General features: G+C 34.2%; 1 protein-coding gene and 2 pseudogenes across 1 annotated transcript; 1 reads left to right on the top strand and 2 right to left on the bottom strand.

Moving 5' to 3' along the window:
* Nucleotides 1-3,488: 3,488 nt before the first annotated feature.
* Nucleotides 3,489-3,607, bottom strand: LOC144570769 (5S ribosomal RNA; annotated as a pseudogene).
* Nucleotides 3,608-3,833: 226 nt separating this feature from the next.
* Nucleotides 3,834-3,952, bottom strand: LOC144570770 (5S ribosomal RNA; annotated as a pseudogene).
* A 5,626-nt stretch (nucleotides 3,953-9,578) lies between these two features.
* LOC144569175 (phytyl ester synthase 1, chloroplastic-like) lies at nucleotides 9,579-20,547 on the top strand. The gene is made up of 14 exons (XM_078319387.1): nucleotides 9,579-10,219; nucleotides 12,197-12,248; nucleotides 12,571-12,626; nucleotides 12,745-12,903; nucleotides 13,616-13,720; nucleotides 14,196-14,299; nucleotides 14,644-14,765; nucleotides 15,300-15,408; nucleotides 15,700-15,830; nucleotides 16,558-16,927; nucleotides 17,989-18,102; nucleotides 18,576-18,670; nucleotides 19,238-19,347; nucleotides 20,112-20,547. Exons 1-14 carry the CDS (start codon nucleotides 9,868-9,870, stop codon nucleotides 20,300-20,302), a joined length of 2,070 nt encoding a protein of 689 aa, XP_078175513.1. The 5' UTR covers nucleotides 9,579-9,867; the 3' UTR covers nucleotides 20,303-20,547.
* Nucleotides 20,548-23,199: the final 2,652 nt, after the last annotated feature.

The following is a 23,199-nucleotide window of genomic DNA, read 5'->3' on the forward strand; positions in this document are numbered from 1 at the left end:
TTTACAACACTCACACAACACTCCAATTGAAGGTATTTGGAGCACTGTAGTAGTGTCTCTATATGGCAAGATAATATGGCATTTACAACCCTAATACAACACTCCATTTGAAGGTGTTTGGAGCATTCTTAGAGTGTCTCTATATTGGAAGATAATAGGGCATTTATGACGCTCATACGACATTCCAATTAAAGGCGTTTGGTGCACTCTAGTAGAGGCTTTATATGGCAAGATAATAGGGCTTTTACAACCCTAATAGAACACTCCAATTGAAAGTGTTTGGAGCTCTCTAGTAGTGTCTCTATATGGCAAGATAATAGGGCATTTGCAACCCTAATACAACACTCCAATTGAAGGTGTTTGTAGCCCGCTAGTAGTGTCTCTATAAGGCAAGATCATAGGACATTTACAACCCTAATACAACACTCTAATTGAAGGTGTTTGGAGCACTCTAGTAGTGTCTCCAGATTGCAAGATAGTTGGGCACTTACAAGTCTCACACAACACTCCAATTGATGGTGTTTGGGGTACTCTAGTAGTGTCTCTATTTGGCAAGATAACAGGGCATTTACCACCCAAATTCCACAATCCAATTGATGGTGTTTGGGGCACTCTAGTAGTGTTTATATATTGCAATATAATAGGGCATTTATTTCCGTAATACAACATTTCAATTAATGGTGTTTGGAGCACTCTAGTAGTGTCTCTATATGGCATGATATTAGGGCCTTTACAACCCTAATACAACACTCCTATTAAAGGTGTTTGGAGCACTCGAATAGTATTTTTATATGGCAAGATTATAGGGCATTTACAACCCTCATACAACACTCCAATTGAAGGTGTTTGGAGCACTCTAGTAGTGGCTCTATATGGCAATATAATATGGCATTTAAAACCCAAATACAACTCTCCAATTATTGGTGTTTGCAGCACTCTAGTAGTGTCTCCATATGACAAAATAATAGGTCATTTACAACCCTAATACAATACTCTAATTGAAGGTGTTTGAAGCACTTTATTAGTGTCTAAAAAATGGCAAGATAACTTGGTATTTATAACCCTAATACAACACTCCAATTGAATGTGTCTGGAGCACTCTAGTAGTGTATCTATATGGTAAGATAATAGGACCTTTACAACCCTCATACAACACTCCAATTAATTGTGTTTGGAGTATTCTAGTAGTGTCTCTATATGGAAATATAATAGGGCATTTACGACTCTAATACAACAATCCAATTGAAGGCGTTTGGAGCACTCTAGTAGTGTCTCTATAAGGCAAGATAACAAGGCATTTATGACCCTCATACAACACTCCAATTGAAGGTGTTGGGAGCACTCTAGTAGTGTCTCTCTATATGCTAAGATAATAGGACATTTATAACCCTAATACAACACTCCAATTGAAGATGTTTGGATCACTCTAGTGGCGTCTCTATATGGCAAGATAATAGGGCATTTAAAACCCAAATACAATATTCCAACGGAAGGTGTTTGGAGCACTCTAATTGTGTCTCTATTATTGGAAGATAATAAAGCATTTACAACTCTAATACAACACTCCAATTGAAGGTGTTTGGAGCACTCTAGTAGTGTCTCTATTTGGCAAGATAATAGGGTATTTACAACCCTAATACAACACACCAATTGAAGATCTTTGGAGCACACTAGTACTGTCCCTATATGGCAAGATCATAGGGCATTTACAACCTTAGGACAACACACCAATTGAAGGTGTTTGGATCACTATAGTAGTGTCTTTATATAGCAAGATAATAGGAAATTTACAACTCTAATACAACATTCCAATTGAAGGGTTTTAGAGCACCCTTGTAGTGTCTCCAGATTGCAAGATAATAGGGAATTAACAGCCCAAATACAATGGTCCAATTGAAGGTGTATGGAGCACTCTAGTGTGCCTCTATATGGCAAGATAATAGGACATTTACAACCCTCATACAATACTCCAATTGATGATGTTTGGAGGACCCTAATAGTGTCTTTATATGGAAAGATAATAGGGCATTTACAACCCTAATACAACACTCTAATTGAATGGTGTTTGGAGCACTCTAGTAGTGTCTTTATTTTGCAAGATAACTAGGCATTTACCACCCTAATACAAAACTCTAATTGAAGGTGGTAGGAGCACTCTAGTAGTGTCTCCATATGGCAAGATAATATGACGTTTACAACCCTAATAAAACACTCCAATTAATTGTGTTTAAAGAACTCTAGCAGTGTCTCTATGTGGCAAGATAGTAGGGCATTAACATCTCTAATACAACACTCTAATTGAGGGTGTTTCGAGCACTCTAGTAGTGTCTCTATATAGCAAGATAATAGGATATTTATAACCCTAATACAACACTCCAATTAATGGTGTTTGGAGAACTCTAGTAGTGTCTCTATATGCCAAGTTAATAGGGCATTTATAACCCTAATACAACACTCTAATTGATGGTGTTTGGAGCACTCTAGTAGTGTCTCTATATGGCAAGATAATAGGGCATTTACAACCTTAATACAACACTCCAATTGAAGGTGTTTGAAGCACTCTAGTAGTGTATCTATATGGCAAGATAATGGTGTCTGGAAGCACTCTAGTAGTGTCTCTATTTGGCTAGATAATGGTGTTTGGAGCACTCTAGTAGTGTCTCGATTTGGCAAGATAATGGTATTTGAAGCACTCTAGTAGTGTCTTTATATGACAAGATAATCGGGTATTTACAACCCTAATACAACACTCTAATTGAAGGTGTTTGAAGCACTCTAGTAGTGTCTTTATTTGGCAAGATAACTAGGCATTTACTACTGTAATACAACACTCCAATTGAAGGTGTTTGGAGTACTCTAGTAGTGTCTCTATATGGCAAGATAATATGACATTTACAACTCTAATACAACACTCCAATTAATGGTGTTTGGAGCACTCTAGTAGTGTCTCTATGTGGCAAGATAATATCGCATTTACTACCCTAATACAAAAGTTTAATTGAAGGTGTTTGAAGCATTAGTGTCTTTATATGGCAAGATAATAGGGCATTTATAACTCTAATATAACATTCCAATTGAAGGTGCTTGGAGCACTATGATAGTGTCTTTATATAGCAAGATAATATGACATTTGCAACCATAGTACAACACTCCAATTGAAGGTGTTTAGAGCACTCTAGTAGTATTTTTATATGACAAAATAATAGGGCATTTGCAACCTTAATACAACACTTCAATTGAAGGTGTTTGGAGCACTATAGTAGTGTCTATATGGCAAGATGATAGGGTATTTGCCACCCTCATACAAGACTCCAATTGAAGATATTTGGAACACTCTATTTGTGTCTCTATATGGCAAGATAATATGACATTTACAAATAAAATTTCATAATTTGAAAAACTCCGAGACAACCGTCTTGGGCGTGCATGCATACATAATTACGTCATTTGCGAATGCGACGTGTGGCAACAAAAAAAATAAATAGAAAGGAATGCAACACAAGTACTTCCCAAGAGGTCACACATCCTAGTACTACTCTTGCCCAAGCACGCCTAACTGCGGAGTTCCGATGTGATCCGGTGCTTTAGTGCTAGTATGATGGTATCCATTATAGAATGACTCAAACCTCTACTTAAACGCAAATAACGACCTCTTTTTTCCCTTGTCTTTTAACTTAGAAATTGATTTGATTTAATCAATATAATTAAATTTAATTTAAAAATTAAAATTTTATAATTTGAAAAACTCCGAGACAACCGCCTCGTGCGCATATGAATACATAATTATGCCATTTGCAGATGCGACGTGCGACAACGAAAAAAAAAAATAAAAAGGAATGCAACACAGGGACTTCCCAGGAGGAAGTCCATTCTAGTACTACTTCTGCGCAAGCACGCTTAACTGCGGAGTTCCGATGGGATCCGATGCTTTAGTGCTGGTATGATTGCCTCCGTTTACCCGGACACAGATAAGGATACCTCGGGTAACAGGTACGGATTTGGCGGGGCGGGTTGAACCCAGGCGGGTTTTAGCAAAACACTAAGCACAACGAAAAAAATAATTTTACATGATCTCGTACGGTTTTGCAAAATGCTGTAACAGAACCTAAATGTTACAGTCTTCATTTTATTTCTACATAGCTTCTTCTTGGAATTATAACGGGCTTTGTTTTTGTGGAAGGTAGACTACGCTCAAGTCTAGGCTTTTATGAATATATGGTCCAATAGGTCGGCTTTTCAATTCTAACCAGCTTATATATAGTCCAACAATAAAGCAAGTAGAGAAATTTACAGGGGATATCCACAAAAAGAAATAAATGATGCTGGGCTGCGTAAAAAGTTCGTAGTTCGTTATTCTATTTGAGTTCGATTCAAAAAAAGTTTGTAATTAATTTAATTTGAAATTAGTTCGTTTTAAAATAAATCAAATCAGTTTGGTTCAAATCTTATTCAAATCTTATTCAAATCAACTCAAACTAGATATAATTCATTCAAAATTAATTTGCGAACTATTTAGGTTCGAATATCAAATAATGCAACTAATGGATTCTTTTTTTTTTTTTTTGAGAAAAACCTGACAGAGGCTGTCGGTTGATTTTATAATAAAAACCGCAATCATACAAGGAATAATTTTGTGGGCCTTAGCCCAGTACTGTGCGGCACAGTGCCATGCAATGCATGCACCTCCATACAGCCCTGTCTATCTATTACTCTCTACATACACTATCCTTGTCTTGAAAGTAATTTACAAAAACAAAAGAGCAAACGTAAATTTCAAGGAGTCTGTCTTCTTTCAATTTTTTCCCACAGCGTTGCTTCTCTGATTACCCACTGCGCAACCACATCTGGAGGAGTGTGCTTGCCTTCAAAGATAACAGTATTCCTTTGACGCCATATTGCCCAACATGTTGCAGGAAACAACAGCTTCCAACGTGAATGTAGGCTTGGCCTGGTTTTGTGTAGATCCCAGGATCGTCTCCAAGTATCACAGACTGTGTCGCCGGAATTGAGAATTCTGAAACCCACCCGTCCTTCAACCTTGTCCCAGATGGTCATTGCATAGGAACACCGGAAAAGCAGGTGTTGCAAAGACTCTAGATGGCTGGAAGGACATAGTGAGCAGAAGGCATCCTGACAGTTGAAATGCCTGTGCAACATGACCTCTTTAGTTAGGAGTTTGTTCTTAAGCAGGAGGTAAACAAAGATCCTAACCGATGGAGGGATGCTAAATTGCCACAGCGATCTAAACTCAAATCTTGTCTGACCGGAACCACTAAGGACCCGATAGGCAGAAGCTGCACTGTAGAGACCATTTGGTTGCCATATCCAAACCAGGTTGTCAGACTGGTTGTTCAGGGATGGGAGTAGCAGCGGTAGGGTTATGCCTGAACGGATAGCTTGTTCCAGGGACCATGCATGATTCCGTTGTCTAGTACCCGTTTCCAGAAGTGTTTCCGGGCCCCAATTATCATACCAAAAGGAGATCGATTCTCCATTTCCCACTTCCCAGGAGGTTGCGCATGAAAAAATTGTTTTAATTGAGATGAGTTGAGTCCAAAAAAAAGAACCTTTTTTTGACCATAAAAGAGGCCCCTGACGGTAATTTCCTTGCCATCTGATTGTGTAAATTACAGAGGACCACATAGAGCTGGGTTGTTTGCAACTAATGGATTCAACCATCAATTTTTAATAATGCAAGAACCGAACTTATATCAAATAATACAACTAATGGATTCAACCATCAATCTTTAATAATGCAGGAACCGAACTTATATCAAAGCTCAAAATTGTTAATATAGTGATAACTTATGATAGAAAAAAGTTTCAGCAGCGTAACAAATGAACAATAGAATAAGTTTCATCTGACTAGGTCCATGCTGTGATTTTAATCAATCTAGCAACGTAAAATGTAAGGGAATCTTGAGCTGGCCCATAATCCATCAGTGTGAATTCTTGAAAGATAAAAGGAAACAGTGTGAATTTTGTCCCGCATGAAGAAAACTAATGTATAAACTACCGGTATAACTAGAGCTGTCAAAAAAATTTGTAGTTTATAATTCGATTAAAATTTGTTCGTTCTAAAACAAATCAAACCAATTCGGTTCGAATCTTATTCAAACTCAAACTCAAACTGAGATAAGTTCGAATCGGTTCGATTCCTTTGCAGCCCTACTGCAAGCTGCATACTGATATAGGTTGTTGATTTGAAGAGATACATCCACAAATTAGAGAATAAACACCTTTACTTTCATCAACACTTAGTTAATTACTTAAATTGCCTTTTAAACTCCACAAAAAGGTTCTCTATCTTTTCTTCCTTTTTTTCCTAATGCATGTCAGAAATTTTAATCTGAGCAAGGATTGCCAATTTCATACATCTTATTATAATTCAAAATTTGACTGTCATATCTTCTAAAAAAAATGATTTGAGATTAAAATTTGAATAAATAAAAAAATTCAACCAGATATCACAATTTTTCTGTTGATATTTTCTCGTTGATTTCGAATTTTACCAATGTTCGTGATTGTCGTTTTAAATTGCCTGATTACTTTGATTCATTGTTCTAAATAGCGGTGTTATAGCGTTTTCAGACCTTGAACGCTACGCTATAGGATAAAACATAAAAGTGCATTATTTCAGCACTACAAGCTACGCTCTATAGCGCACGCTATGCTACATAGGCTTTTATATAATGGCTCAAACTGAAAATTAATTTTAAAGATCAATTTTTTCAAGGTCCAAATTGAATTTGCTTTTAAATATGAAAAAAATAGATAGTTTATTTTATGATGCCTATGTTTTTTTAATAGAAAAAATATATAATTTATGCCATAATGTTTAAGTTATTTTGAATGAAAAAAAGATAGATAGTTTATGATATTATTAAAAATATTTAGAATAGCAATTTAGACTTTGTGCTAGTTCAATAAAAATATTATAATTCCTTAATCAATTTTGTGTTACATATTGCTCTATGAGACTTTAGATAATGTTTATAATTAGTAGAAATATAAAATATATATTTTTTTATTAAAATATGTTTTGTATGATAGCTTTCGCTATAGCTATAGTGTTCACAATAGTTTTTTTTTAGCTTTTCCGCTATGACACCATGATCGCTATTTAAAACCTTGCTTTGATTAGTATCCGCCTCTCTTGACCGGGAAGCAGGATCGTTGAAATTTCTGGTCTAAGCAGGCCCGTGATTGGCCACTTTTATTTGGGAATTTCATGTATACCGTCAAAATTTTCAAAATTATGTATGTCCCCATCTTATGTTTATAATATCATATTTATCCTTCTAAATTTCAAAAACTCACAAATTTATTCATTTTATTGTCTTTTCTATCAAAATTCATTTTAAATTTATTGTCTTTATTAAAAAATAAAAAATTTAGCATGTTTAAGAAAAATGTTAGTCTTCTAATTGGTCGGTTTCTGAAGACAAATGGTTCATTTCTCCACTTCAGACGCATGCGCAAACATATATCTACATGTCACTATATAAACATTAGAAGTGAAAAGTTGACCATTTGCTCTTGAAAACTGACTAATTAGAAGGTTGACATTTTTATTAAATATGCTACATTTTTTTATATTTTAATAGAGGGTAAAATGGGTAAATATGTGAGTTTTGAAATTTAGAAGGGTAAATATGATATTACGAAGTTTAGGGAAGAAATACACAATTTTGAAGTTTTTGAGGGTCCCACATGAAATTATATATTTTTTTTTTAGTTTTTCCGCCAACTTAGCCATCTATTAACTTGGGCCCACTTGTCAAGATTCACAATAATTTACAATAATCTAAACAAAAATCTCATGAATCACAAATTATCTTCAATAATCGCCCATAAAGTTACACACATGGACTGTACTTCTCTGGGTATAGGAGCCTGATTTTATCCCGAATTTTTTATTAATAGAAAATAAATTATTAAAATATCGAGATTCAATACCGTTTGGATTTTTTTTTTTAAAACTAAGAAGAACGGGACTAGATAACCCGTCCCTGCGGACGGACCAACTGAACCCGTCCGGTTAAAAACAATTAACACTAACTAACCAACTAAATTAATCGAAAAAAAAGAAAAAAAAAAAAGGGACGGGGTTGTCAAGCCCGTCCGAGAAATCGCAAAAAAAAAAAAAAAAAGAAAGAAGAAAACACGGGACGGGGATGTCAAGCCCGTCCGAGAAAATTCTGCAAGTTTCCAAAGATCATGATCATTATATTGAAGGCCTAAAAAGTATAGAATAAAGTCGTCATGAATGCCTAAAAAGTATAGAATAAAGTTGGGACGGGAACGTCAAACCCGTCCGAACAAGAAGTTTACCTATTAATATTCAATCATGGTCTGAATAACAGACAGAGACAGACAGAAGCGATAGCAAAGTCGAAAGACAGAAATAGAGATAGAGCTTAATAGCAGACTGAGACTGAGACGATAGCAAAGTGAAATTTTAAACATGTAACTCTTCAATTAATTTTTCTGCTATGTTATTTAGTAATTGAAATGAATTATTTACAAAGATGCAAATGGAATGAAATAATTTATATTTACACTTTTTTTTACAAGTATTTGGCCTGTGTAGTTACTGTCAATTTCATAGAAGGGGGCCGGCCGACAATGCAGGAGGAAATCACGGATCTGGACGGGCTGCTTTATTACGTCCGAGAGGCAGTGAAGCCCTCCGCTGCAGCACCGAACTGGTTTGAAAATGGTTTGAAAATGAAGAACGCTGAGGGAAGAAGGTGTGGGGCGGAGTGTAATAGGGTGTGGGACGGGATTACTTAATCCGTCCGCAATTTTTTTTTTTTTTTTTTTTCACGCGGCGCCTTTTGTTGTTTTCCAATTCTCTGGGACGGGTTGGACTTCCCCGTCCAGAGTTGTTTTTTTTTTTTTTTTTTTCGCGCACCGCTGGGTTGGGACGGGCTTGACAACCCCGTCCAGCCTTTTTTTTTTTTTTTTTTTTTTTTTCTTTTTTCGCCCGGTGCGTTTTTTGTCGTTAGTGAATTATGTGGGACGGGTTGGACTTCCCCGTCCAGGTTTTTTTTTTTTTTTCCGGTTAGTTTGGTTTTAGTTTTAGTTTAGTTGGTTAATGTTAACCGGACGGGGTCAGTTGGTCCGTCCGCAGGGACGGGTTGTGTTACCCCGTTTTTCTTAGTTTTCAAAAAAAATTGCAAACGATATTGAATCTCGATATTTTAATAATTTATTTTCTATTATTAAAAAATTCGGTGATTTTATCTAGGATGTACTCCAGAAACCACTTGTGCAGAGAAAAGGGACAGGAGGTGAAGGAAGGAATACGACTGCGTGTTACTTTCTCTACATCTCAAATGGAGGAGGGGGATTTCAAAACTTTTGTACGTTGAGTTCTCCTTGGCACAATGTTATTTCCCTTCCTCTCTTTTTTGATATCCTCTCTTCTGGAGTGGCTGAACATCGTGGACAGCTTCCCCTTAGTATTTTTGAATTTGTTTTTCAAAATTATAGTTATTTTTATTAAAATATATTAGAAAAACAGTAAAAATAAAAATGTCGGCAGTGGAAGCCTCAATCATATAATATATATTATATAATATACGGTAACTATATTATATTTCCCTCTTACTCTCCCCCACTGAATCCGTGCTCTTAGTAGATCGTATTCTTCTCTCTTACTTGTGAGGCCCACGACTTCTGATAGGTGGATGATTACTAGCTGTATATCATGCGCCAGGTTTATCTAAGAGAAACTCGCCACCTCATCACTCACATCAAATCAACTACCCGACTTGGCGACTTCATATAGGACAAAACCCAAAAGGTAATCCAGACCCCAACACATCTTTGATTGTGATTGCTGGACTAAAAGAAGAAATCATGGCCGCTACTGTTGCTAGTAGCGGACCTCAGCCTTTCCTCGGAGAAAGTCAACGGCTCCGCCGCCGCCGCCATATCCTCCCTTTCTCTTGTTGCACGACCAAACATTCCACTCCTGGTCAGCTGAAATTCGAACCCGATGCTCCGAAACCGACCCGAATCAACCGAACACACAATGGAAAGGCCGGGAGAGAAGTTATAGATCGCTCAGAGGTGGCGCCACGTGGCGTCAGAGACTATGTCAAGTTATCCAGGGAGCTTGTCAAGTCTGGTGCGGGTCCTGTTCGGTGGTTCTCTCCAATCGAGTGTGCTCAGTGTGCAGAAGGATCTCCTTTGTTACTCTTCTTGCCAGGTTTTTATTTTTCCTTCTCTTTTCTTCACCTTTTTTTTTTTATTTTAAGCTAAACGAGTTAGAACATGCTCTTGAAAGTGACAACCCATACCTCTGTTTTTAAAAAAATTAATTTCATATGATGAATGTACGGAGGTGGAACGTGTTGCGGTGTCAACCACATATACTTTATATATTATCCCATCCGGCCATCAGTATTATATTCGGTATATGTAATGTGGATATAATTTGAGTAGAACTAGGGTGTTATAAGTTCACCATGTTCATTGGTGAACTCAAGTCTAAAATTCATTGAACCGGCTTCAAATGACGAATCCGAACTGTTGAAACCTGCCTACCTTACGAGTGATGCGTCTACGTGTGAAAATTTTAAATATTCGAATTAATTTAGTATAAAGTCAAGCGGTCAAAATTAGAAGGTTAATAAATTAATTTTAATGCATTCATTTTTAGAACCTTTTTTGACCACTTGACTCTATGCAAAATTAATTTCAAAATTTAAAATTTTTACATATAGACACATTACTCGTAAGGTAGGTGGATTTCAACGGTTCAAATTCGTCGTTTGAGGCTGATTCGATGAGTTTTAGACTTGAGTTCACCAAGAGGCTTGGTGAACTTAAGAACACGCTAGTTCTACTCATATAAGTTTTTATTTTACTTGGGCTAAGTGTACAGATAACAAATGATTTATTGGCTTATCACGTTAATCGTAGATTAAAATTATGAGAATACCCATTATCCTATTGCATTAGCGATAGAAAAAAATTATGAGTACAGACAATTTCCTAACCACTTAATCGTAGATTTAATCAGATTAAAATTTCTAACATACATACATTCATTTAATAATTTCAAAAATACTATTCATATTTGAAAAAAAAAACTCATCATTTAAATAGGGCTTGCATCAAGTTTAAATTAATTAGGAATTTTAATGGTTATCCATCAAAAAATCATCAAACTCCAAAGTTAATTTTTTAAAATTATTTGATGTAAGTCTAAACAGTTCCAGATATTCATATTTAATACACACGCTATTCATTACTTATTGATGAAGAATATATCTGCATTTTAATTTTTAGTTTGAACTTAATTTTAAAACTATCAAATAGGTTTACCATAAAAGTTTGATGTACACTAAAATTATTCATAGAGTCTCGTTCAAAAAAACTTTCCTGGTTAGTTACTATTTACTTATCCATTATCCAATAATTTTAATAAGTGTAAGATAAGAGGTAAAGTAAACTCGTAATACATAATGGGTATGGTGACATATAGCAACTCCTAATGGTTACAGGTATGAAAAGACATTTTCGAATTGGTTGGCAGCCCTTAAAAATACTAACATGTGTAGCTTGAAAATTTATCTATTATGGCTACTAGGGGTTTGTTTATTTCTTATTTTATGAATTAAATGTTGGTAGAAAGAACTTTACAATTCATTATACATATAATCAATTAAATAAGGGATTCAGTGGATTGAATCTTAAATCTAATTTATAGTATTTTCTACAATTATAGCATCAATTCTATAATCAGATAAACTTTATAGAGTAGGGGAATTAGGTTTTGGTGCTACTGCAGATCTTATAGACTTTGTCTGATCTTGCATCAGCTTTATATTTCAATTTTTTTCTACTCTCCAGAACTTGCAGTCAAATTGAAAACAGAACCGGAAGTTAATCCAAGAGATCTTATAATTAAATATGTTTCCCGACTTATACTTCCCTTTAACTCTTTAGGAGTAGTAATACAATGTAAACTAGATCTATGCTGGTAACATCTCAGGGCCAATGTAGGAAAGGGAATTTTCTTCTAAGGTTGTTTATCAGCATCGCAGTTATATTTTTCATTCTTCAATTCTCGATTCACAAATTTCACCCTCTATATGTAATATTAACATATGTCTTCAATATTTCAAGTGAAATATAATTATCCCCATGACGGACCTCTAATTTTATGTAAATTTTGTAGGAATGGACGGTGTTGGAACTGGACTTGTACGGCATTATGAGAGACTAGGAAAGTAAGCAGTAGTGTGAACTTTCCAAAAAAGAAAAATGTGTGTTGGAACTGGACTTGTCCAATTCATAGCTAAATGCTAACCACTCTACCTGTACTTGGTCTGGTAAATATTGTGCACCACCAATAACATCATGAAATACTAAGTTATACCACTCCATGTGATACTGGAACTACTAAGTTATACTTAATACTTGTACATATATAGATAATTTTTTTATTGAACATCTAATACAAAGCTTTTACGGTTTAATTGTGGATGCAATTATATGAACCCCAGAACTCAGTTTTAACTGAACTTTTCATTTCTGTTCTGCAACTTTTAGGATATTTGATCTTTGGTGTTTGCACATACCGGTGAATGACCGGACATCATTTGAAGGTTTTTTTTTCTCTTTTCTTTCCTTTATGAATTCCTTTTAGCTCTGTGCGCCCCCCCCCCTTCCCCGCCCCGTCCTCTAACTGTCCAACTATATGTAACTTCTAATTTTTCGATTTAGGGCTGGTTCAATACATAGAAAATTCTGTTAGATCAGAGGAAACCAGGTTACAAGGAAGGCCTATTTATATAGCTGGGGAGTCAATTGGAGCATGTCTTGCCTTAGCCGTGGCAGCAAGAAATATAAATACTGACCTCGTTCTCGTCCTAGTAAATCCAGGTTTGTTATTACAAAAGTTAAATATGGCTCGTACAATGAAAACCTAAATAACTTGAACCTCCAAATTGAATGACTCCAAACCCGTTGAAATTAATGCTTTGGTAAAAATATGTATTTTTGATGTCGTGTTAGTACTGTAATGTGTTAAATAAGTGAGCTTTTAGTTAGCATATGTATTGGGCTTAATTTTGATAATGTTATAGAGTCCAAATAGGAAGCTCTGATGCTGTTACTGACCCACCAAAGCCTATTCCAAATTTTATGTATTTGTACAAAATGGACTTAGAGAAATCTGTGATATACTTTTAACGGTGAGCTTTCTCCAGCCCCTTGTCTTCTTCTTTCTCTTACTTGCTTCCACCAAAAAAATACACATCCTAAGTCACTAAATCAAATCAGACCATGCTATGGCCGATGAAAGCTGCAAGATATATTGTATTATTAAATAATATGTTGTTTGGAAAATAATAATATGTAGACAAGAATATCATGCTACAAGAATTGTATATTACATGAAAAATTGATGTACCTGAGAGATGGAGAAAGTAAAAGAACTTTTGGAAAGCCTATGCATCAGGGTACTCATTAACAGGACCTAATGCCCTGATTTCACAAACTAATGTTGCCTTGTTATATCTTTCTCCACCTTAATTTTTCATTGTTTTGTAATTTCATGTTTATACCTTTTTTTAAGTTGTATCTTTTTTGTCAGCTACATCATTTAAGAGGACTTTGCTCAGAGATGTGTCTAGTCTACTAGCTGCAGTACCAGATTCACTTCATGTACCAATTTCATCTCTTTTTAGCTTATTATCAGGTTCAATTTTTCCTCCACTAGATCTGCCGAGAATAAAAAAATTTCTGCAATTTGAATATCTTTTGGTCATCCATCATAAGCCCGTTAAAACTGAACTATTGAGTTTCAAATCATTATATGATGGTTAAGCAAACGTTTTTTCAAATTGTACCAAAGTTTATACATGGTCTTATCTATAATTTTGTTCATTTATTGTGACAAGTTCTGATCGTCAGGTCCCAGTTGTCAATGAGCTGGATGTTATTATTCCGTCCTAGAGGACAAATATTACAATAGAATAAGCTTCCCTGTTCTGACAAAAAACAGAAGTACTTGTTCATAATCTGTTAAGTAACTTAGTTGCCTGGAAAGTTCCGTGAACAATTACATGAGCTTGGTTTTATTTGAATTTGTTATTACTGAAGACATTTAAAAATTTGATATTTCAATTGTAAGGACAGATTTCTTACATATTTTTATTTTCAATTTGTGTCAGGAAGTTATATACGGACAACCACCAAGAAAGGGCAAAACTTAGGTATTGAAGAGCCTCTTCCTATTTTATCAGAAGGACTGACTGATATTCTTCCCTCCCTCTCTGTATGTTACTATTTTTAGTGTATTTACATTTTCTCTCTTTTTCGGTTTAAGAATCCAAATATGTTCACAGTTAACATTGAATTGTACATTCTTATCTTGTATTATTTCTAGGGTATGACTGGTAAAACTATAGATAGCTAGCTTACCATCTTTCCATGCCATAGTGATCAATAAATTTTATTGGTATGGTTCTGAATTTTACGGTATATAGAAAAATCACACTAGATTGTGATTTGAGTAGAGTACTCAAACAAACCTTGACCAGTTTGATAAGAATATTTACTATAAATAAACATTGTAATATCTGTGTAATTTTGAACGTATCTGTATGTATGCTTGTGTAGCTTCTTGGGGATATATTACCAAAAGAAACCCTTGTATGGAAATTGAAAATATTGAAGGAGGCATCCTGTTATGTGAACTCGCGCTTACATGCTGTCGCATGCCAAACCTTGATACTTGCCAGGTACTGGATCCTTTGATTAAGTGATATATATAATTAGTTAGGATTCACTGTGTATATATTTTTATAGTAGTACCATGTGGTTTAAGCAAAACAAATTAACAAATCAAATCACGTGATTTTTAAAGAGTAACATAACAAAATAAAGTTCAAGACATACTTGAACTGTTGCTGTGCCTTACGATCGAGTGGTGACTATCCTAAAGATAGAAATGTGGATCTGAGCAAATGTGTTGCTGTGCCTTACTTCTCTTTTCTGTAATATTTCTATAACTGATCTCTGATATTTTGCAAGAACCAGACAAACAGTGGTCAATATTATTTAGGATGCAACCAGTACTTATTGACTCTGAAAATAAAAGGTGTAGTCAGTCTTGTTCTGGTACAGTCTGATGTATTTTTGCATTTATAGAACGGTTCTTTTCCCTTAAGTGTATAATTCTGAAGTTCTGTTTTAAACAAGTGTACTTTTTAAATTCAGAAACTTACAAAATCTCTTTAGAGATAGCCTTTGATATTGATATCTATATTTTTTAGTGGAAATGATGAAATTCTCCCTAGCCGTGAGGAGGCTGAGAGGCTCTGTACCATTCTACCTAATTGCAGGGTACGCCATTTCAAGGATAGTGGACACACTCTTTTATTGGTAAGCTTTCTTTCTGTTTTGATTATGTTGTTTGGTAATTGTAAATTGTAAAGTATGATATTGGTACTAGCAATATGTTAGACTGAAACTGTAACTGGGCCTAGGACCACTTCAGTAAATTGCCGAAAATTGTCAGAATGCAAAAGCCAGGGGCAGAATATTCAGTTTAGATCTAGTCATTTATAAAAAAAGATGCTTCTGGTTCAACCCAAAGTTTCAAAAAATATTCAGTTTTCAGACTGCTGCTACAAATGTGGTTGTCAAAAATGACATTTATTTTATATAATGTAGGAAGGAGGAATAGATCTGGTAACCATCATAAAAGGTGCTGGTTACTATAGGCGTACTCGGCAAACTGACTTTGTTTCGGACTATTTAAATCCAACTGCCTATGAGTTTGAAAATGTCTCCAACGAGTACAGGTGAACTGGTTTGTGGCACCCATTGATATTTTATAATTTTTAGTAGACCATTCATGTAATCAATTCACTATAGTAATTCCTTTTTTCATTGAGGTAGTAGCATTTATCAACTAAATTCATTATACTCAAAAGGAGCGCGGAAGTTTATGGGGAGGAGAAAAGGAAGAAAATTAAATATAATTAAAAATACAAGCACCTCATTGCAGAAAAGTAATAAAAGAAAAAAAAAATACTGAAGATAAAGGTTGGGTTTGGAAGAAGGAAAAATTTCTTGCTTTTCTTAGGTGTTCTTTGCATCAAAAAGTGAAACAAATTAATTTTGTCGTTTAATTTGTACAATTGTCGCTACATTTGTCTCTTATTTTGGACTTTTGAGTAATTAGTAGAGATAGATTGCAATTTGTGTTCTTCTGGACGACGGGGCATTATATGTGGACTGTCTATTTTTTTTGTAGCTTCTTAATCTTTTAAAAAGTTCCTTGTTGTGTTTGCAATAATGCAAAATTTGAGAACTTATTTGCCCGAGAGGTAATCACGCTCATGGTAGCTTCTTTATTCATTAAGTGTCATTGTGTCAGAGACTAATTAATTAAGATAGTTCTTTTGGGAAGACTCGGCATTTGCAAATTGTGAATATATACAGTTTCACAACAATAATAGTTGGTTTGTAGAAAAATCAACCATTATTTTTGCATGCATTATTTTATTTTTGTGATTTTATACTCAGGTCAATTACCTTTGCAACTGATCCTGTGATGCTATCAACCCTAGATGACGGCCGTATCATCAGAGATTTATCGGGCATACCAGATGAGGGACCCGTGGTGCTTATTGGGTATCACATGTTGATGGGCTTGGAGCTTGGCCCGCTTGTCGTCCAATTTGTGAAAGAGAAAAATATACTACTAAGAGGCATCGCACACCCCTTCATGTATGATCGAAATGCAGAGATGCTCTTGCCTGATTATTCTTCTTTTGACAAGTATCGAATCATGGGGGCTGCACCAGTGTCCGGTGCCAATTTGTATAAACTCCTCGCGAAAAATTCCTTTGTTTTGTTGTACCCTGGAGGAGCGAGAGAAGCTCTACATAGAAAGGTTCAGAGTAATATCTTCTCTCCCATTGGAAAATTCTTGTTATACCTACTTCTCTAGCATGGTGTTGAGTTACTGCTGACTTCTTTTGAGACTTAATTTTAGTCTCATTTTGTGTTTAAGCTGCTTAAATTTAGGGTTTTTGATAGCGGAAAATAATGCAAACATAAAAGAAAATGCAAAAACTTAAAAAAACAAAAATTATACTGATAAAATAGTAACGATACAAGATATTTGTTGGAGCTAATCAACCAAAAGAGGACTCACTCAACCCTTAAGGGATTTGCTCACTCAACAGGGATCCTGACTCGCTCACCCAAAGGAGACCCGAGGGGACTCGCTCACCCTAAGCTTAGCATCACACCAAGACAAAAATAAAATAACTCTAATCTAATCTATCCTCTCTCAAAGACTTATTTATAATTAAAGAAAACTAGCTGTTATAAATTCTTGCAAATTAAGAGAATAAACCCGCAGGATTCTATTCCATTATCCTCCAATAATGAGCATGATATCATTCCTCTTAAGCCACATTTCTTACTGTTAATTCCTTGCCAAATCTGCACGGGTTTCCAATACAATTGTAGTAATAATTAGCTGCATCAGTTTTTTTTTATGTGTGGATAATTTAAGCAAAAGTGCACATTTAAGGGTAAGTCTCTGAATTTGTATTAACTTAGGAAGTAGGAACTAATTGCACTTTTAAGGTTAATTAAATCTTTGTAAAAGCTTATGTTTGAGCTTTAAAGTGCAATATCAGGGTAACATTAATGCTTACTAAATCAAGTGTAAATTATTGTTTTATGTGAAGAAATATGTTTAGTCATCTTCCAGGCAAAAAGTTGGACTGAGACAAGATATCAGTTAACTGTATCAGCATGCAACAAACAAGTTCAATGTAAGAAGGGATAGAATTTGGTATACATGGTATAACCTGATCAGAAGTACAGTTCATGTTTGGGCGTTGTTGCAAGTATTCCATTTAGTGTCATATATGCTAAAAATAAATGAAGCTAAAGTTTGATAAATAATTTTACAATTTAAAAACGTGTTTCTAATTGTAGGGGGAGGAGTACCAGTTGTTTTGGCCACAACATTCGGAGTTTGTTCGTATGGCTTCTCGGTTTGGTGCTACCATTATTCCTTTTGGTGCCGTTGGAGAAGATGATTTATGTAATGTAGGTACCAACCTAATTTGTGTCATGCAGTTGTAGCAAGTGAAATCCTGAGTTCCAAATGTTTAGTACTGTAGAGTTATGGTATCTTTGAGACAGTAGACAATTGATGCTGATTGAATTTTATTAGACATTAGTCTGGTGTTATGAAACCAGCCGAGCTACACTGTATAGCATATGTACTTGTGGTTCAGTAGAGACATGCACCAACTGTTTGCATCATACCAGTATTGATATCCTGGGGACATGATTTGTACCTTTAAGCACATATACTGCCAAGTCCAGTCATTTTTCATGTATTGCTAAGATGCCCTGAGGATGTGACTGGTATAATGCCAGTAATGTTTCAAATGCTGATGGCAAAAGTAAGGATTGAATTTTTACAATTGTATGCTTATTTTTGTTTGGTAACACATATTGTGCTGCTTTACTCTGAATTAATTAATATGTTCCTCCAAAAACTTTCACATTATTAGATATTGTTGGACTATAATGACCTCAAAAGGCTTCCCTTCTATGATTTTCTTGACAAAAAGCTTAATGAAGGACCCGTTGGAGCTGTAAGAATGAGGTACTACTTTAATCCATTGCTATCACTTGTTTTTTATTTGTGCAAATTATAACCACTATGTTTTTATTCAGGTGAAGTTAATACGAAGTTGGTAAACTTTTCCTGATGTCACAAGTTTTATATCAAAATTTAGTTTGTCCCTGTAGAACAAATGAAATTTCCATAGGGACAATTTATCCAAATCAAATTACTTGGACAACTCTGTCATAAAAAAGTATAAACTGGTGGCAGTATCACTTTTATATGTCCCCAAAAAAAAATTGCAACAACAACAGTGCATATCTTCATGTGAGCAAAAGATTTTCCAAGTTAACAGGAAGGGATGTCCATGTCAGTAATCTTGTCAATTGCTGTGGTTAGAGATTTAACAGACTGAATTGATTGAGGTTGAATGAAATTCTTTGTTAAATAGCTTGAAGAGGGACAATAGCAAGTTTCACTAATCTTCACAGAAATCTACCCAAGTAATGTTGTCTTGGTTAGGTCGATATGTCATCTTTATCGTTAATTAAACAAAAGAACTGACATTCTATCGGCTCACCAGCATTATTTTTCTATTATTTGTAGATCAAATTATGAAGGAGAGGTGGGAAACCAAGAGTTGCATCCTGTAGTTTTATCTCCTAAGATTCCAGGAAGGTTTTATTTCCTATTTGGGAAGCCCATCAAAACTAAAGGTGTGTCTAACAATTTGCAGTTGAGTCAGTAATTTATTGGATCTTGCTTGTTCTTTGTGCAATCTGCTTTGGGTTTTATACTGGTCAATCCCAAAATATTATAATGGTATTATTGCTTGTTCTTTAGTTGTGCCCAAGGGAGGTTTTAGGAGCTCGGGTTATATATGCCTAAATGTCATTACTAAAACAATTTGGAGAGAAAAAATAAAGCCGATAAATCCAGCATAGTATACATCCTTTTTATGTTGAGTGAAGCATGAACTTTAAGCTGACAAAGTTGGTTAATGAGTTTAATTTTTAGATTTTGAATTTATTTAATTCAAAGTCAAGAGATTAAATTTGAAGGTTTATAAGTTATTTTAATGCATTCAATTTTTATCATTTTTTACCATTGGTTTTACGCTAAATTTAATAATGAACAAATTTAGAATATACGTACATTAGAGTCTCAATGGTTTGAATTTGTAAATTGAAGTTGATCCAATAGGTTTTTGAGTTAAATTCATCAATCACCTTGATAAGTTTAAGATTATACTAGCTTTACTCTTTTATATTTGCTCTCTTCTGATAAAAAATATTCGCCAGAAATTCATATTAAATTAGAAACAATATCTGACTGATTCGGAGTCATATATAGCTTAACTGTTGCTAAGTCCTTTTTTTCTTCCTGCTGTCTCATTAGTTCTGGACAAGAAAAACATTTGCTATTAACTAGTGTTATCTAATTAATGTTGTGTATCTTGGTTGGCTTGTGGAAATTTAAGGGAGGGAAAAGGAGCTTAAAGACAGAGATAATGCACAGCAAATGTACTTGCATGTAAAATCAGAGGTAGAGAAGTGCATGTCTTATTTAAAGGAGAAAAGAGAGAAAGACCCATATAGGAGTCTACTTTCAAGGCTAGTCTACCAAGCTACTCATGGTTTTGATTCAGCGATACCCACATTTGACCCTTGATATTTATTCATGCCATTTTTTATTTCATGATTTTCAACAAAGGAGTTCAGAACATATGATGGAAGTAATAAGTTGGAGTCTTCAATAAATCAGAGTCTTTGTTTTCTTTTCTGGCTTCCTCTCTTTCTTCAATCTGAACTATTTAGTATTTTTCTGAAGATTTTTAATCGTTTCAATTGTGTATATAATGGACTAAAGAATATCAATAGGGTATTTATGTGTATTCTGTGTTGGCCTGTTGGGCATTAAAATTTTTTTTTGTATCATTGTCACCTTTGTTAATTGTTATGACTGGAATGTTCCTCTTGCCACTGGGGGTGCCAACAGGTACGGTAAGGTGAATGCATTTTCTTATTCGTATCCATTATCATAACGTAAAAAAATCTTTTTTTGAATGCGGTACGGGTCGGGTCGGATAAACAGATAAAAAAAGTGCTATTGACATCTCAATTTGTGCTTTCGATAAAATATTTTTCAAAACAAGAAAAAAAAATGAGTACAACTAATTTGTATTAAGAAAATTTAGTAAAATATAAAACTTTATTGTATCATGTATTATTTTCATACAACTATATATCTATATATATAATTTTATTTTTAAAAATTATCTTACAAGATAATAGGTAAGATGATAAAAAAAATTTATTATCCTTATCCATACCAATAAGCTAACGAAAAAAAAAACTTACATATATCTGTTTTTTTTTAATACAATACGGATCAGATAAACGATAAAAATGTATCATTGTCACCCCTACTTGCCACCGTATTATATGGCAGACTGATATGGTCAACAACATTAGTTAACTGCTTCGTTTCAAGCTTCAGGTTCACAATTTGAAGCAAATAGGTAGTGTTCAACACACCCTCTCTAGAGCTCCTTAGAGCTCTTTAAGGGACTAAGGAGTCTTAAGTTTGCCAAACACTTGATCCTTTATAAAGCTTAAAATCACTTTCTTAAGTCTCATTTTATTCACTTTTTTAAGCTTGCTTTAATTTTTAAGCAACCATTCTACGTAGCTTAAGCAATTAAGTCTCCTTAAAAAAGCTAAAAACTCACTTTCTTAAATTTCTCTTGCCAAATACACTTTCTTCAGTGGAGCTTAAAATTTAAGTCTAACCAATTTGCCGAACAGATTATATTTGGGCTTGAATAAAGAAATTTGTCCGAATTACTAGCTAGGCCCAAATAATGTCCGGAAGGTCCATCGGCGTATACTTTTACTTTTTCTTTACCAATTTTTTTTTTTTTTGAAATATTGATTTTGTTTTCGAAAAAGTGGTGTGGGATAACATTCAAACGGGTCCCACCTGGAGTAGTGCAGGATAATTTTCTATTGAAACGTTAATTTCAAATTAAAGAATTTTCCTATTAAAAAAAATTATGTACCACTTTCACACTTTTATTTGTTTCAAAATGATTCTCTCTCTCTTTTTTTTTTTTACATTTTTATTTTGGTACTGCAATTTTATTCGCAAAACACCAACATGTCACAGACTTATATTATGTGTAAATCCTTTATAAATTTGAATTTAAGAATTTACATTTCCAATTACAATGAATCATGTACGTTCGTTTTCCTATTAAAAGTTAACTTGTGTAATTTATTAGGCATGAATTCCGTATAATTTTCTCTGTGAAGTGTGAACCTCTACAAATTCAAATTTATCCAGGATCAAAATCTTTTCAGTGTTTTCACTAACTCGTCAAAAGTCTGGGCACGTGCATTAAGATCAGTCTTTAATTCGTGATTCGGAAATAATTCGGGTATAATTCGGGAATTCTTCGAACCAGAAATCTCAGTTCTGCAAGAAGACAAGAAAAAAAAAACAAAAAAAAATATTATGGGAAAGTTCGGAAAAAAAATTGTGAATAATTTGTAAAATTCGGGAAAAATTGTAAAGTTCGAGAATTATTCGGGTTTAATTCGGTCAAAGTTCAGTCAACTGAATAATTCAGCGTTTGGTTCGGCATCACCAATAAAACGAAATTATTCAGATTTAATTCGCGAATGTTGTGACTATGTTCCTCATAGGTACTATGTAAGGTATTGTAATTGATTTTAAATGCAAAAAAAAAAAGGGTATTGTAATTGATTTTCTTTCAGAATTGCTCTAAAGGAGCGTTTCATTTAAAGGAAGAAATATTTTTAACAGGATTTTGCTTAAAAATTGAATAAAATACCTTGTTTCGATATCATTTTAGTGTTAAGATCAGGTTAATGTTGTAGTCTGAGAATTTCATTGCAGATATGTAGAAATGAAGACATTTGAAGAAGAATTTAATCAAAGGAGCAACTTCACTAAGCAGTGCAAAATTCTTAGTGAATAAGAAATTAAACGACCTAACTCTTGCGGGGAACCCATTTTTACAGCCTTGAGGTTACGAAGCAGTGCAAACTGCGACAATCTAAAAAAAACAAGGAGATATATCGCAATTCTACGATATTATCTCTCTTCTTGTTTTTATATTTTAAGATGTAGTATTACTTTCATTTAATCCTTATTTTTTGTGAATAAGAGACTAAGTTCACTCTCCTAGTGTTTTGACTTATAAACCCCATACTTTGATGATAGTTTAGTTAATTTTACTCATTATTTGATTTTTGTATTTTCTCTTGATTTATTCTTTGATATTTTTATTATTTAATTTATGCACATAATTGGAGATATGTACATGGAGCTCTTGTTTTGATTTTTAAGTGAGCAATTAATTAAACTACAAGAATGTGATAGTATCCGCGAGCAATTAATACTGTTGGTATACCCTCACGGATACTTTCGTTGCTAATAAAAAAATGCACCTTTCTGTCGATATATTTCTGCTATTGTATTTGTTGCATGATGAATGCATGGTTAAGTTATAAGTTTTACATTCATCTATATATAAAGTGGAA

The sequence above is a fragment of the Carex rostrata genome, chromosome 18, assembly GCF_964058835.1.
Source record: "Carex rostrata chromosome 18, lpCarRost1.2, whole genome shotgun sequence".
NCBI classification, from domain to species: domain Eukaryota; kingdom Viridiplantae; phylum Streptophyta; class Magnoliopsida; order Poales; family Cyperaceae; genus Carex; species Carex rostrata.